Source organism: Mercenaria mercenaria, chromosome 1, assembly GCF_021730395.1.
Source record: "Mercenaria mercenaria strain notata chromosome 1, MADL_Memer_1, whole genome shotgun sequence".
NCBI lineage: Eukaryota > Metazoa > Mollusca > Bivalvia > Venerida > Veneridae > Mercenaria > Mercenaria mercenaria.
The window spans coordinates 89,088,627-89,105,123 of record NC_069361.1 but is presented as its reverse complement, the minus strand read 5'-3'; the positions used below and the strand labels follow the sequence as shown (position 1 = coordinate 89,105,123).

Sequence of the window (16,497 nt, the reverse complement as noted above, 5' to 3'; positions counted from 1 at the left end):
TGTTATCTTTCAATACTAAAGAGTATTTGAATTCTATGAAAAATCCTGTCTAACCCGGCTTGTTTTGTGTACGGAATAGTAAGTTACGACGAGGCTACACATTTGGTGTCCCCATACCATGTGGGCCTCAACATATATACATATACACACATATTTTAAAACAGTTGTATTGAATAACAATAGTTAATATGATGCAAATAGTAATTTGTTATAAATAGAAAGTTTTGCAACAAAAGTTCATTGGATACAAATATTTATAATTAAATCAAGTGGAGAATCATAGTCTAAGCACAACCGAAAATAATCAATTCCATTTCCAATCTCAGTAAAAAATCAAACATGATATCAAGAATATGATTTACAAAAATAATTTAAATACTTGAAGCAGAAAAGTGCCACTTCAGATATGATGCTTGGAATTGTGCAAGTGATTAAGAATTACGAATTACGAATACTAAGTGGAATATCTTTTGGACCCGAGTAGTCCAGAGACATTCTAAAGAATTCCATATTAGGTTTCGGAACTACTAGTTCATTGTTGTTTACAGACCTTAGATTATGATTATGTCCTTCATCATTTTTGTGGATTTTTTCTCTCTCATATACTCCGGAAAGGAGTAATCATTACTAGATTTGTACATTAAGGTATTGGACCCCTAATAGTAGTGTTTAAAAATGGCATTTGCTTGGTATATTATTAAAGTTGACCATGTTTCACTCTGTGTTGCAAATTTTAAACAACTTTTACTGTACCGTTTCTTGTAAATTTCAATGTGATGGCCACTATCTTAAACGCTTGCAGAGAACTCATTGCAGAATTGATTTTGATAACATAAACATTAAACTATTATTAAACAATTATAAAACACAAAATAAAACTGTAAATATCTTTTTTTCTAGAATGCCTCAAGTAAACAGATTTAATGAGACAGAATTCTAACTTCAACATTCAAAAAATAAGGTCGAATTCTGTGGATCTACTTTGAATTTTGCTCACTTCATTCTAAAATGATTTTTCCACTTTTGTACAATACATCCATAATAAGTCTTGAAAGAAGTAAAAACTTACAAGAAAATAGGAAAATATAGAAAACAAAATCTGATCCCAGTGGGGCTTGAACCTACGCCCCCTTGCAGTCAAAGTAGTAGGTTTATGGTAGGAATTGAATACTCTTCAAAAAGGAGGTACTCTTTTACGGGTCCAATACTATTTCGCACTCTATCCCTACCGCCATAATAGTGTTTTTTGTAAGCTACTCGCTCATCAAATTTCATCTAGTTTAATTCTTTGAATAGTATTTCTGATGGAGCATCATAAATCTTATCCAGGATTATCATAGCAGCTCTTTTTTTGAAATTTAATCAAACACTACGACATAAATGAAAATGTTGCCGGCTCGGTTTAATTGAGCCTGTTCATGGACGGTAGTGAAAATACAAGCTACCGTTCAAGCCCTCTAGCCCCGGGTTGAGCATAACTCAACACTTACACATGTTATAAGTACCAGAATACAATTTAGACATCCGCAGATGTCTTGTCTTGTTCGTTGCCATTTGGCCCCAGACTGTCAACAGTAGTTCAGGTGTGGTAATATGCATGCATTGTAGAATAGTTTGCGTTTGTGAATATCAAGATCTTGTTTGATTCTTAGAAGAAGGTATAACTGCGAGTTACATTTCTTCAAAGTTTTTTTTTTTTTTCAATTTGAGTCGTCCATTTCAGGCCATCCTCAACATTATTATAAACACTTAATAACTTTTCATTTTCCGAATATTCTATAGCTTGATTTTGTAAGGCCTAAAAAATATCTTTGTTTCCGGTAACATGCTCGAAAAAATTAGGGTAGGTAGGTCGGAATTTTTTTTTTGTTATTATTAAGTGAGACTTTTCGGAAATTATTTTTGTGTCAAAAATGAATACAAATAATGGGGTTATGCCTTTAGAGCATCAGGAAGTTGATTTCTAACATCACTGACCATGTTTAAAGCATAAAAAGTGCATTTTGGCAACTTTTTATAAAAAAGTTGAAAAAAATATTCTCCAAGGCCATAAAAACATTTAGGGTCGGGCCAAAAATTTAGGGTAGGTCGGGATACCGGAAACAAAGGTTTATTTTTTTACACCTAAATGCAGTTGTGGTATTGATGAGCTATCTGATTTTGTAGTTTTGGAACAGACATACATTGCCTTAGTCTTGTGGCATTTAACAACATTGCATTTTGTGCACAGCATGAGTTTACTTGATAAAGATCTGTTTGGAGATTTTTGTGATGGTGTGTCCAGAAAATGTTAATGATGTATCATCTGCAAACATATCAGCGGGAGAAACTTTGACATGGAGTAGGAGTTCATTTATGTGTATGATGAAAAGAAGGGGCCCCAAGACAGATCCCTGTGGTACCCCTGATACAACCTCTGCAGGCTCAGAGAGATTGCCTGAGATACATACTTTCTGTGACCTGTCAAATAGATAGGATTCAGTTGTTTGTTGCTGTGATAAATGATAGTATTGAAGTTTATTGATAAATACTTTGTGATTTGAAGGCCTTTGATAAGTCCAAGAAAATAGTTCCAACAAGTTTACCTTCATCTATGGCTTTAATCCAGTTATCAACTATATTTGTGAAAGCTGTTTCACAACAGTGTTTTGTTCTAAATCCTGATTGTGTGGTATACATTAGTTTGTTAGATTCAAGAAATGATTTCAAGTGGAGTGATACATGTTATTTCAAATATTTTTGTATCATTGGTAAAACTGAAATTGGTCTGTAGTGATATAGTTATTTATATTAGATTTTTTACCCTTTTTGTCTATAGGAGTGACTTTTGACTAAGTTTAAATGGAAATTTTCCAGATTGTATGCTGAAGTTTATTATCATACATAGGGGTTTGCAAATAACTGAAGATGCTGTGTTTAGAACTTTGGAACTGACATCGTCAAGCCCAGTAGACTTTGTAACATCTAAAGAGTCGTCAAGTATTTCTTTCGCAAATTTTCTTTAACTTGAGGGATAACAAATTTTGGGGTGTTGTCTTTCATTTTAGACTTTAGATAAGCTTGTAGAAATGATAAGAATTCATCATTTTGTGATAATGCTCCTGCATTTTAAGTACATTGGCAAAAATTGTATTATTAAACAAATCTGCTTTTAACTTTGAATCAGAAATAGGATTTCCCTCTTCATCATTGGCATAGCTTGTCTGGTAATTCTCAGTTTTATAAGAGAGATCTAATAATTTTTTCCACATCTTCTTTGAGTTTTTTTTCTGTTTGAATTTATTTCTGTGTTAAAGAAATCTTTTTGTGCATTATGACAAAGAAGGTTTACGTGTGATCTCCAGTATTCAATTTTTTCAGTAAGATTGTGTTTCTTTGCATAAACTCTCTTTCGAACTGCATCAACTATTTCATCATTGAACTAGTCCTTTTGGTTTTAATGTTTTACACACTTTTGTTTGTAAGGGGCATGTGAATTTAGTATTTGTAAGAAAAGTTCGTAAAATGTGTCAACAGCATCGTCTGGGTCAGTAAACATATCAATGATCGACCAAGGTTGATTCGATAAGTCTTCATTAAACTTTTCTGCATTAAATTTCTTCAGACATCTGTAAGTAACTTTACATGCATACGACCATTTTGTTCGTTGTATTTGCTTTCCGAGTGAAAATTACTGGGTAATGATCACTAATTGAAAGAATTTCAACGTTGAGGCATGTTCGTGTAGAGGTGATCTATGGTTTTTGATGATGATTGTGTATCTCTAGTTGACTTTGTTACGAGTTGCCTAATATTGGAAGTTATTATTATGTTGTTCCATATTTGAAGTTCCATTTAGTATTTGAAGAGACTGAATCTTTGATTTCAATTCAAGCCAAATAGCTTCAACTTCACTTTACTCAACAGCCTTTAAATTACGTCGCATGGTAAAGCAGATTTAATATAAGCACTGTTCCACCTCCATTTGTTTCTCTATCAAAGATTTTAATTCAGTGATTTTAGGACATGGGTATAATGTAATATAGTTATTTATGTGTAAAAAGTTAATACCATTTTTATCAAGTTGTATACTTCAAAAAAAGTTCCAAAGTTTGTGTTATTGTTATTAGAATTTGAAGTTCTCATAACACTTACTTTAATATATCACTTGATTTTGAAGTTTCACAGGTCACTGATATTCTCGTAATACAATCACATGATTTATTTACAGTACATGTATGTTGAGATTTGTTTTTTATAGTAGCTCAGTTGTACTTTTGTTCAGTTAAAATGGTGGATAGCGTATCACCGCTGGTTGGCACTGCCACGGAGATAGGCATGGCATCGAAGATTGGCAAGGCATCGGTGTCCAATGAATTCCCGAGACTGTTGTGTCGAGTGCCTTTGTATTGAGGGTTGTACACAGATTGAGTTGCTGTTGATTTTGACATACGGCTGTTTCCCTTTGTTGTAAGTATTCAGCAGAGGTTTCTGGTATGGAGAGTCTTTGTGAAAATTTACGGCCTTCTGGGGTTGAGTTGTTATATCCAGGACAGAATGGCCTGTAGTCCTGATTGAATTTCCCAGTACAGCAGCACCAGCATGGTTGAGGTGGATTTCATCATAATATAACTTCTCATTGACTTTGGCATCAGTCGTGAATTATATAGTATTGTCAAAGAATTAATACATATCTCTTTGTATCACACACACTCTTTGTGTGATTATTGACAGATCTGATAATATCCTTGCAGAGTTTGTCTTTTCTTTGGCAGGATTGATGAAACAATGATCTTGGCATAACTGTTTTCTTTCAAGAATGCATTTATGAGGTATTTTACATGTCATGCAGCTATGGTTGAAAACGTATCTGATTTGAAATATTGTTAATTCCTGCATGAATGATAAAAACATCACTGTCTTGTAAGTTGGTTTTCTTTTGCAGCTCCTTGTTCTCAGTGTCATTGATTGTGGCTCCTGAATAGGTTCGAATTTTCATATTTACTTTACTGTTTGACATTTTTGAAGTTCTGAGAACTCTGGTAACTGAATCTCCGAGGATTAATACATATTTCCACTGCTTTCACTTGGTGTTTGTTCATGAATACATCTTTATCTTCATTTTGAGTATATTTTTGTGTTGTTGCTTCAGTCTCTGTCAGTGTTTTTCCTGTTGGTTCTGACTGTGTTTGCAGTTTTGAAGGCTGTTTTGCATTTGAAAGTTGCGCCATGGCATCGCATATTATGGTTTCTTTAGATATTCTGTTTGAGCTTAGATATTTCGTTCATTCCTTTTGCAAGTGCATTCCTTAGATGTAAATTATCAGCTTTTGTTGCTGTAATCTCAATATTTTGTTTCATTTGTTTGAACAGCTCCACTGTCATCTTCAACTCTAGAAAACTGTGTTTGCTGGAACTGTCTTTGCATCATTTTTAGAGGAGTTGCTTTGCTTTATTAATATTTTGCGCTTTTCATCCTTGAGTTGGTTTATTGTTTGCTTAAGCTTTGTGATTTCTTCTTCCAGCACTAAACATTGTCCAATAGTCTTAGACGATGATATTTTAATAGAAGAAATTTGATTGGACTGTTCTTTGGTTTTGTTCATTAACTCATGATTAATCATTTTTAGTTCTTTATTTTCAAACTGAAGGGAACGAGTGAGTTTGACTTTGGAGTTCTGTCATGTCATCATTTATAATGAGTTCTAGTTTACATTGTATCAAAATTTCACACTTTATCATATCCACACAAGATGTTTCTTCTATGTTATGGTCATTTTTGTTTAAGTCTTTTAGTTCACATTGAGTTTCGATGTCACACCTTACTAGAACCAAATGAGATGATTCTTCTCTGACAGACAAAGATGTAGCATGTCCATTACCATTACTGATAGTTGAGAATTATTGAGAAAAGTTGAATAGTCATTATCAGATAGGCTTAAGCTATTTACACTTGTAAAAGATTAGTGTTAATAAACATAAAAACCTTGGAAAAACACTAAATAAAACTAATAATTCAGATACTGATGCTTCATTTTTGGATTTACATCTCTCTATTTATGGCAATATTATACATACCAAAATTTATGACGAGAGGGATGATTTTAATTTTAGTATTGAAAATTTTCTCCATTTGGATGGGTATTACATCAGGCTACATCTTAAGGGTTTTATATTTCTCAACTGATTTAGTTTGCCACAGGTGTGGTCATGTTGAGGATTTCAATTAATATCAATATATTACAAATAAACTTCTTCAACAAGGCTACCGTTAGTATAAATTGTATAAATATTTTGCTAATTTTACAATCGTTATTCTGATTTGGTAAGAGTTTGGGTCATGGTAATTTTCCAATTGTATCTGGTAAAATTATAAAATGTTTTATTAAAAGAGGTTACAACCCAACTATTTTGAGACACACCGCATGTTTAGTGTTCAACCCGTTTACAGTTGGACATTACGCTTCCCTCTTTGATTGTGTCTGACGGAAGAGGGTGAGGACTCTGTGATAAGCAGTTTGGCCCTTAAGGGTGTTTCTCTCGACGCTCTGTTTTCTGCAAAGGTATTGATTACATACGTTTCTGGTTCTTAAGGTTTGGTTTGCTTTTTATATATTTATACAGGAACATTTTTGTGTTTTTGTGTTGTTTCCATTACGTGTGTTAGAGATTCACCTGGAAGGGATTACTTTTATTTACACTGTCCCGTGACTTTGGAACACGGTGGGGTAAGAGTAAGGTTGGGTGCGCACCAAGCTCCCCTGTGGTGTTTTGCCACTGACTGTTCCAAGGCAGTGCCCAAATATGTTCCTTTATTTGTTCGTAGCATTTTGCTTATGAACATCTCTAAGGTGACACCAGTAGAACCGAATTTTCTTTCTGACCAATAGGTGAAGGTCACACCAATAGAAATGTTCTCTTTCTGACCAATAGGTGAAGGTCACACAAATAGAACTGAATTCTCTTTCTGACCAATAGGTGAAGGTAACACTAATAGAACTGAGTTTTCTTTCGGACCAATAGGTGAAGGTCACACCAATAGAACTGAATTCTCTTTCGGACCAATAGGTGAAGGTCACACCAATAGAACTGAATTCTCTTTCGGACCAATAGGTGAAGGTCACACAAATAGAACTGAATTATCTTTCGGATCAATAGGTGAAGGTCACACCAGTAGAACTGAATTCACAACAATAGAACTGAATTCTCTTTCTGACCAATATGTGAAGATCACACCAATAGAACTGAATTTTCTTTCGGACCAATAGGTGAAGGTCACACCAGTAGAACTGAATTCACACCAATAGAACTGAATTCTCCTTCTGACCAATAGGTGATGGTCACACCAATAGAACTGAAATCTCTTTCAGACCAATAGGTGAAGGTCACACCAATAGAACTGAATTCTCTTTCTGACCAATAGGCAAAGGTCACACCAATAGAACTGAATTCTCTTTCAGACCAACAGGTGAAGGTCACACCAATAGAACTGAATTCACACCAATAGAACTGAAATCTCTTTCCGACCAATAGGTGAAGGTCACACCAATAGAACTGAATTCTCTTTCGGACAAGTAGGTGAAGGTCACACCAGTAGAACTGAATTCTCTTTCTGACCAATATGTAAAGGTCACACCAATAGAACTGAATTATCTTTCGGACCGATAGATGAAGGTCACACCAATAGAACTGTCAATTCTCTTTCTGACCAATAGGTGAAGGTCACACCAATAGAACTAAATTCTCTTTCTGACCAATAGTTAAAGAAAGTTAAACCCTTTGGCCTGCGAACTCTGAATGCCAGAACTCAACAGACAACACATTTGAATGAACTAGTCAGTTGATCAAATATCGAGGTATAACAGAACAAACTTCATTAGTTTACCGATTTTGCCACACATTGTAGTTGATACCATGTAGTCAGATGATCTTCCAGCTGATCTGAGGTGACAGAGCAATAAGTAGAGAATGTTTCATACACACAAATAGTTCATTGGTTGATTTAAGTGGCCAATTACGACAATTTATTATTCAGGGATCATGTAGTTAGACATTGAGATTATGTATTTCAATACTTTATAGTGTTTGTGGAATGGCAGCAGCATTTTCAACAAGTTACCTGTATTTTAGCAGCAAAGAAGTATTTGCTGATATTCTGGAATCAAAACCCTTCTCAAAGTACAGCTTGTGGCCTAACTAAAAGCAATCTACGATACACCAAAATTTCCTTGCATTTTTCTTTAATTTAATTGTCATGATTACAAGTTTTTGTCCTGGTATGTGATTACAGCTTGAAAATGCTACATTGCACATGAAACTGGGAAAGAAGTTTGGTCCATGAAATTATGCTCCGTCTACATCTGCCTTGTTGTCTGTAATCACTTGCATATTGGCATGGTGTTCCAGATGACTGAGTTTTAGGGACCTTCCTATTATACCATGTATGTACATACATTTTCTTTTAATATAAAAATATTTTATATCTGTATAAATGCTGTAAAACAATATGATTTGTACTTCATGTGTAAATACCAACAGGCAGAAAACAAAATCCATATTGTACTGTAAAACCAGTATTGTGCATGTTGTCTCTCTTTATCTGTTTGCTAGTCTGTCTACCTGTCCATCTGTCAGTCACAAAACATGGATTCTTTGTCAACTTTCAAACTACAAAATTTTTTGTCATGAAACCAGACTTAAAGATGGTAGGCTATTTCAAGAAATGATGGTTCTTCAATTAGGTTTCAGTATAACAAATGTGCTTGCTATGCAGCAAATATAAGGAATGCCCTTTCCAGTAGGGGTCTTTCATTGCTTGGCAATAGGTTTTTTAAATATAGGTCAGGTTCAAAATTGGTTTATTCATGGTCAAAAACTGGTTTATTATATGAAATAATAGTCCTTCAAAAGTTGTACGTTATGAAACCTGGTTACCTGTTCACAACTGAATTATATATCTTAAAAGGAGAAAAAGGAAAAGATGTCATGAAAGAAATTATTGCTTTATTAGTGCAGATATACTTAGCAAATATAAATATAACAGTTACACAATAAATTTCATTTTGATTCAGTACAATAAAATATAAGGCTTGCTTTCTTGGTGTTTTTTTATTTTGAATATGTATTTCTACCACATGAACTGGACAAGCTACCTAATTGTACAGCATAAAATTTACATCAAAGATAATCAAATACCATTATCAGTAATAAAATTGTAGGTGTCAGTCTGGTATGAACATGGAAGCAACTTACTTTACCTGCAGTTACACTTTGATTACCTTTAAAAATTTGTACCAGTAGGTATAATTTCAAATCTGAAGTATGTTTCTTATTTGTACTGGCAAGCATACTTTTCTATTATATAAATACTAATTTCTTGTTTAAAATAAAGATTGATTTTCACGAATGAATACAAAACCCTATATTCAACTCCCATTGGATACAGAAAAATACTCAACGATGAGACTCATTGCATTAGTCGTAACATCAAGTATGTTGTCAGAAATGATGTAATGATGGTGTCTCGACATTACACATGTGACAAAATCATCGTTTCAAATAACTTTTCAATTTGATTTGTCTAAAATTATTGTCAATTGAGGGCTGATATAACACAAGAAATAGATGGTGGTATATCATAAAAGGATCATTAAAACACTACCTTGATCTGCAATGATACACTCATAGATTTTGCAATGCCTGATGACACACAGCTCAAGCGCCTCGGGGGATCCAGGTCTGGGAATTTCCACTCAAGTTAAATACATCATTTCTGATCAAGGTACTGTTATAATTACCCACTGTGCAGCAGGTACAAGTTTACTACTAGTTGCATTTGTTTACTTTTGATGCAAATGGTACTCCATATAACTGTACCATAGTACCATAGTACTTTTTTACTGTCAGTCTTATTACTGTAAGCAATCTTCTGGCAAGACATCAGTTATAAAACTGGTGTTAGCTTCAAAAACATGCAAACCATATGGAATGTAATATCTGGATCAAAACATAATAATATTATTATCTTGCAGCCAGGTAATATTAAAACTAGCTTTAAAAATAATTCTATTAAGTATTGAACTTTTTCAAAATAGCACAAATAAATTTACATCGTATAACCCTAAGGTTCTACATGCCTATGTACAATTTTGTAAATATAGCACAAACTATTATCAACACTAACAAAATATAAACAAAAGAATCCCATTTATGTAAAACAAAATTTATGTTATGTAAAATATATAAATACTGCTGAGAAAATTGTCATGGATATAACAAATATGTAAACTATATATTGACTGCTATTAAATAAAGTTGGGAAAGATACCAGAAAGAAAATTATTAATAGGCTATTCTTGACAACTGGAATCAAATGGTAGGCTGTTGAGTGTTGATGACAATAACTATTACTGACAATAACTATTATATATAGAGAGGATATTTGTTTGTTTCAGTGTAAGATTGAAATATTTTTCATGAGTTAGCACCAGATGCAATATTTTCACAAGTGACATAGCCAAAATTGAAAATGTAAGATATGGTGTTCATGAGTGAAAGATATTTTGATCTTACATGTAAAACAAATAAATTTTCTTTTTATTTCATGTGTTGAATTTACCCATTTCTTACCTGTGAACAAGAGCTCGGCAGACACGAAATGCCCCCTTGATGCATTCAGTAACTGCACAAGGAACAGAAATTATTTGGTCACTGTGCACGGGAGTTTTGACGTACTGACCTCAAATCAATAATTATGGGTCAATTACCAGTCATAGGTGACTTCTGTATCAAATGTGGTCTTAAACCAAAACATTCTCTAGTTATTTGGCAAAAGTAAGTTCTACTGTTCTGCGTCAATGTGACCTTAACCTTTGACCTCAAAATTAATAGAAATCATCTGCCAGTCATGATCAACCTCCCTATTAAGTTTCATGATCCTAGGCCAAAGATTTCTCAAGTTATGGGCTGGAAACGGTTTAACTGTTTTGAGCCACTGTGACCTTGACCTTTGACCTACTGACCTCAAAATCAATAGGGGTCATCTGCTGGTCATGACCAACCTCCCTATCAAGTTAAAGATTAAATTAAATTAAAGATTTCTTTTACATGTAAATTTTGGAATCTGTAATAAATAATAAATCTTTGAGTCAATTACGTAATATTCTGTGTTGTGCTGTAAAAATTTGAAAATTAAACCAATTTGTCATGAAATTCAATTCTTAGTTTGTTTCAGTTCTTAGTTGAAAATTTTTATAGGAAATGTCTTTAAATTGTATGATGAAATGTAGTTTATATAGTACTAGGGTACATTACAAAATCTACACTGTGTGTTTGAGATACATATTTATGCATGTTAACAGTGTATATATACAATTCAGATAGAGCGCCAAACATAATGCCATACTTTGACGTTATGTTGTCATGTTAAATGACGTCATACATTGCATTCTAACATGACTTGGTATTATTTCCAGTTAAACAAAGAAGGAAATAAAGCTCTGTATATTCTGCGATAAACAACGGTTGACGCGCGGTCTGGTAAGAGAGCATTATGATGTCAAATAGCCGCATGACGTCCGATACATTACTACTCGCATAAATGAAGTCCAGTAAATTTATTAAAATATATTAATGAGCATGTCAGAATGAAAACAATCAAGGCCTTCTTGTGATTTATCATCCAATTTACCACGGTTCATCGTTCAGATGCTTCAGTATTTAACCACTCGGGCTAACGCCCTCCTGGTTCAATTCCTACGCATCTGAACTCTGAACCGTGGTAAATCAGACGATAAACAACTCGAAGGCCTTGATTATTTGTTAATTATATAACTTTTTATCATAACTGTAATTATGTATTTCATTGCTATGTTAATTTGAAAGTCTATGATGAGGCTCACAGGGAAGATCGGGTTACCTGACTGTGTTGCCTCTTTAAATAACGTCTTTATTATTATCATTATTATACATATGTCAGTAAACATTGTATGTTTGCCTAATAAGTATTTCAATATAAAATGCGTTGTAAACTTCAGTTGTCTTCTTTTCTACCCTTATCATGTTAACAGTGAAACAATTCTTTATAACTTTCACCACTGCTTTTACATCCCTAGCATTATGTAAAAACAGGTATGGTTCATACAAAAGACTATGACGGTGCATAATGTCAGCATCTTGGAAATACATGAATCTTAGCTGAACACATTACAATATTTAGATACACAACCTACTTTTGATAGGCAAAAATTTAACTAAATACAACCTACTTTTGATAGGCAAAAATTAAACTAAAACCATGATAACCTTTAGTTGCAGCTGAACAATTATATGAATAAGCCTAAAACTTTGAAATAGCTTATATACAAGCAAATAATCATAACAACATACAAGAATTTTTGTTGCTAGGCAACATGGTATATAACTAAAATGAACAAAAGTAAACCTCCTTTTTTAAAAAAAAGATAACAATTCCAACTAGAATGCATATAGAACCTTTTGGCTCATATAATACTGAAGATGAAAGACAAATGAGCCGTGTCATGGGAAAACCAACAAAGTGGGTTTGCGACCAGCATAGATCCAGACCGCGCAGTCTGGTCAGGATCCATGCTGTTCGCTATTAGTTTTTCTAATTCCATTAGGTTTGAAAGTGAACAGCATGGATCCTGACCAGACTGCGCGGATGTGCAGGCTGGTCTGGATCCATGCTGGTCGCAAGCCACTATGTTGGTTTTCTCATGGCATGGGTCAAATGTTTAATATGAGTTCACATTCGTATCAGTGACTATAAATATTTATGACACAATTTAACAATTATCATCTATTCTAATATGACTAGCGATACTTAAATCATCACAACGATATTATGTTGACATCACGTCAACGTGATATTTAGCGCCATATATGCATCGAGAAATAGCGCTTTGAAATTTGATCAAATATTTTACTTAATAACATATTTAAAATGAAATGTCACATTGCATAACTGTGTTGATTAATTTACACACATACCGAGTTGGTTATTTGAAACATGTATTACCATTTCCGGTCCTGGCGTGTATAAACAAAGGAGCGTTACAAACTACAATTTGGCGCCATGCATGCGTGAAGAAACAGTTTTATCATATTTAATCTAAATTTTACAATAAAAGAAAAATTAGAATCAAAATAACGAACACTATTTATACGCTCGGGCGGTTATACGTCATTCAATATCATTCACTCAGGTTGCACCCTCGTGAAATTATTATGCCCGACGTATAACCACCCATTGTGTATAAATAGTGTTAAAACACTGTTTTGCTATAAATTGCTATAAATCATTTCTTGAATACTACAATATTAACTCATATAAACCTTTTGCAATACATTTACTACAAAATCACTGTATATTATGAGAATTACAAGGATGATTGTCAACAAGCAAATACACTGAATTGGTATTTCCAATGCAATGTGTCTGTCAGTCCTTTTAGGAAATATAAAATTCATGAATGATTTTTAAGTCTGACTTTAATCAAACTCTTGAATCATATTAGAAGAAAAGGGCAATGTTTGTATTGTTTCCATCAATGTCAGTTAAGGTAGTTCTGCACTTTTGGATCGAAATTTTTTCTACAATGTAGAATTTGATTAAACTCTGATTTTTCAAAACTTAGGAATATATTAATCAAATTCAGCAAATAAAAAAGATAGGGTCGTGTGCTTGATTTTTTGCTAGACTGATTTGAAAAATTTGGATCTTACCCAGTTTATGGGAAAATCTTTCATAACATTTTCGTGAATAGAAATTTTTCTAAAATGTAGATTTTAATGAAACTTCTCACAGTGGTAAATTAACATAAGGCCTATAATGTGGTGAAATAAAATGTATAGGTCCGTGTGCTTACTTTTGAGATATTTGGCCATGATTAAAGTGAACTACCCATTTCAAGCTATATTTAAGACATTATTTTGAATCAGTTAACGTGTCACATGTTTTCATACGATATTTTACGATATTTTAACTTTAGAAAGATAGTAACAGTGCCATTTTAAAAAATTAATTCTTAGGTTGCCATTAATTCATAAACAGATGTTCATTTCCGTACGCCGAATCCAGGCTTTAGTCTACGTTTTCCGGATAAATGACGTTGCGCCATCACTTCCGGTTTTTCAAACGTGCAGAACTACCTAAAGAATGGATGCTACGAAGGTTGATATACACCTGCTGTGGGCTCAAATGCAAATGAGTTATTCCATCCATTCCAGGTGCCGACTTTCATAGACTATCCAACTTCAACTTAACAATAAACTTTTTACTTTCAAACATTTTAAAGTGTCATGAAATCTTCGACCCCTTTTGTTATCAGCTATCACTTTGTGAAGTACATTACCATCTACCATAATATCTGGTATAATTTATATTTCCTTAACAACCTAAAAATTATTACAAAAATTTGAAGTAAGAACAAGAGTAGCTCACCTGAGTTTCACAGCTTGCTAGAAAAGTTTTGGGAGAGAGTCACACAAGGAAAATTTCTGTGAAATTATTTTGAAATAGGAAATAGGGCCCGTGTTTGCTGACAAGTTTGCAAGTGGGTAACATGTATCTGTGTGTGTATGTGCAGTGGGAGGTTGCTGTGGGGTGAGGTGGGGGGGGTATTGTAATGTGGGCAGGAGCTTGAAAGAATTTGGTAGAGGGCTGCCAAAGAAACATGTGTGAAATTATTTTTTGAATTCAGGCCAGCAGTTTCAATGGAGACAATTTTTGATGTTTTATATCTAGCCATATAGAGAAAACTAGCACCCTGTAAGGCTGTTTTCTAACAAACCAAAAAGGCTTGGAGTTTGGTAGAGGGTCATTGTAGAAACATTAATTTTCTGTGTTATTATTTTTAAATCAGGCCAGCACTTTCTATTTTCTGATTCTGATTTTGATTTACTGGTATCAGAAGAAATGATTTAAGAATTTCTGTTATGAACCATGTCTGCAGGCAACTGATGTTATACATTCAGAATGTCTGTAGATTCAACATTACTGTGTACACGGTTAAACCTATAATTGACGGAAACAACTTGTTCATCTCTGTCACAAAGAAGCCTGGTGGCTTCATCAATGTCAGCTTCTCTCTGGGAATTTCCTGACTGTAGATTTTGATTTAATTGTAAATTATCGCTTTCAAAGTCAATTAAATATGGTGGCGGTTCAGAATCATACCGCAGCCTGCAGGTTTCATCAGTGTCATTGTTCTGGTTGTCATCTGTGTCAATCAGAGGACTGATTTCAGTTTGCACTCCATTGTCTGATGTGAAATTGACATGTTCTGGTGGGTTTGGTACTACTTCTGGGGCCCTGAAAAAATGTTTGAATTGAAACAATATTAGCTCCTTAATATGTTTATATGACTTTTTGAGACTTGAAAAATAATTTTTGCAATATTAGCATATTCTTTTATCAGAATATCAGATTTTGAGCATGGTCTACTGTATGTGTGTGTGTGTTCGGGTTTAACGTCTTTTTCAACAATTTTTCAGTCATATAAATGACGGTCTCTACTTGTAGCAGTGAGCACAATGCCCAACTTTATAGTGCTGCCTCACTGGAATATCCCACCGTAGACACTTGGCATGATACCACACCCAGTCACATTATACTGACACCGGGCTGACCAGTCCTAGCACTATCCTCTTAATGCTGAGCGCCAAGTGAGGAAGCTAATAGTACCATTTTTTACGTCTTTGGTATGACGTGGCCGGGGATTGAACCCACGACCTCCCGCACTCAAAGCGGACGCTCTACCACTAAGCTACCGAGGCGGTCATGGTCTACTGTAAAAGAGAAACGGCATGCATCATTGAAGAACACAATAAAGAAACAAAACCTTATCTATCACTCAATGGCTACCCTGGAAATGTTAACAAATTAAGAGCTGCCTTGGAAAACTAAGCTGATAAAAAAAAAACACATTTTCTGTAAAGATGAAAGATTTCTCTGCACTATGGACCTAACACTTCCAAAAATAGTAACAGGCATTTATAACCAAACCAAAATAATGAAATATACAGTCTTAATAAAATTATCTCTAAAATGAAATCTGCAAAAAAAACCAAAAAAACTGAGCATCCTGATATGAAATTAATACACAGGGTTCTGTGTGAAATCTCTAGCTGGTGTATGTACTATATACTTACCCTGTATCATAAATGTAAATTGCTGGTATCATAATACAAAGTGCAGCCACACTGAGCCATGTTGACAGGTAGGCATGGGGATGCCATTTCAATGGATTTTCATCAAATAGTGTGAAGAATATGAACACAAGTGGAGTCTGTATTGACTGAAACATGACAAAGACATAAACGTTTTATTTGTAATCTTTAATTAAAAGGAATGAATTCTATGAAATCATTTAATATGATGTGCTTTAAATTTCATTATTTTAGCAAACACAAATATTTTGTGGGGGTATGAATTTGTCAATTTACTTGTTCATTGGGATTTTTTTTTATTGATGTAACTGCAAAATCTGTGGAAAT

General features: G+C 33.8%; 1 protein-coding gene across 2 annotated transcripts in view; it reads right to left on the bottom strand.

Annotated features, from left to right (window-relative positions):
• Positions 1-8,965: 8,965 nt before the first annotated feature.
• The window catches only part of LOC123531162 (uncharacterized), a 52,844-nt gene continuing 45,312 nt past the window's right edge, over positions 8,966-16,497 (bottom strand). For both annotated transcript variants that reach the window (XM_045311945.2, XM_045311953.2), the window contains exons 6-7: positions 16,153-16,298; positions 8,966-15,313 (exon numbers count right to left, since the gene is read on the bottom strand). In XM_045311945.2, the coding sequence (XP_045167880.2) occupies positions 14,965-15,313; positions 16,153-16,298 (495 nt within the window). In that variant the 3' untranslated portion in view covers positions 8,966-14,964. The remainder of the gene's footprint in view (positions 15,314-16,152; positions 16,299-16,497) is intronic.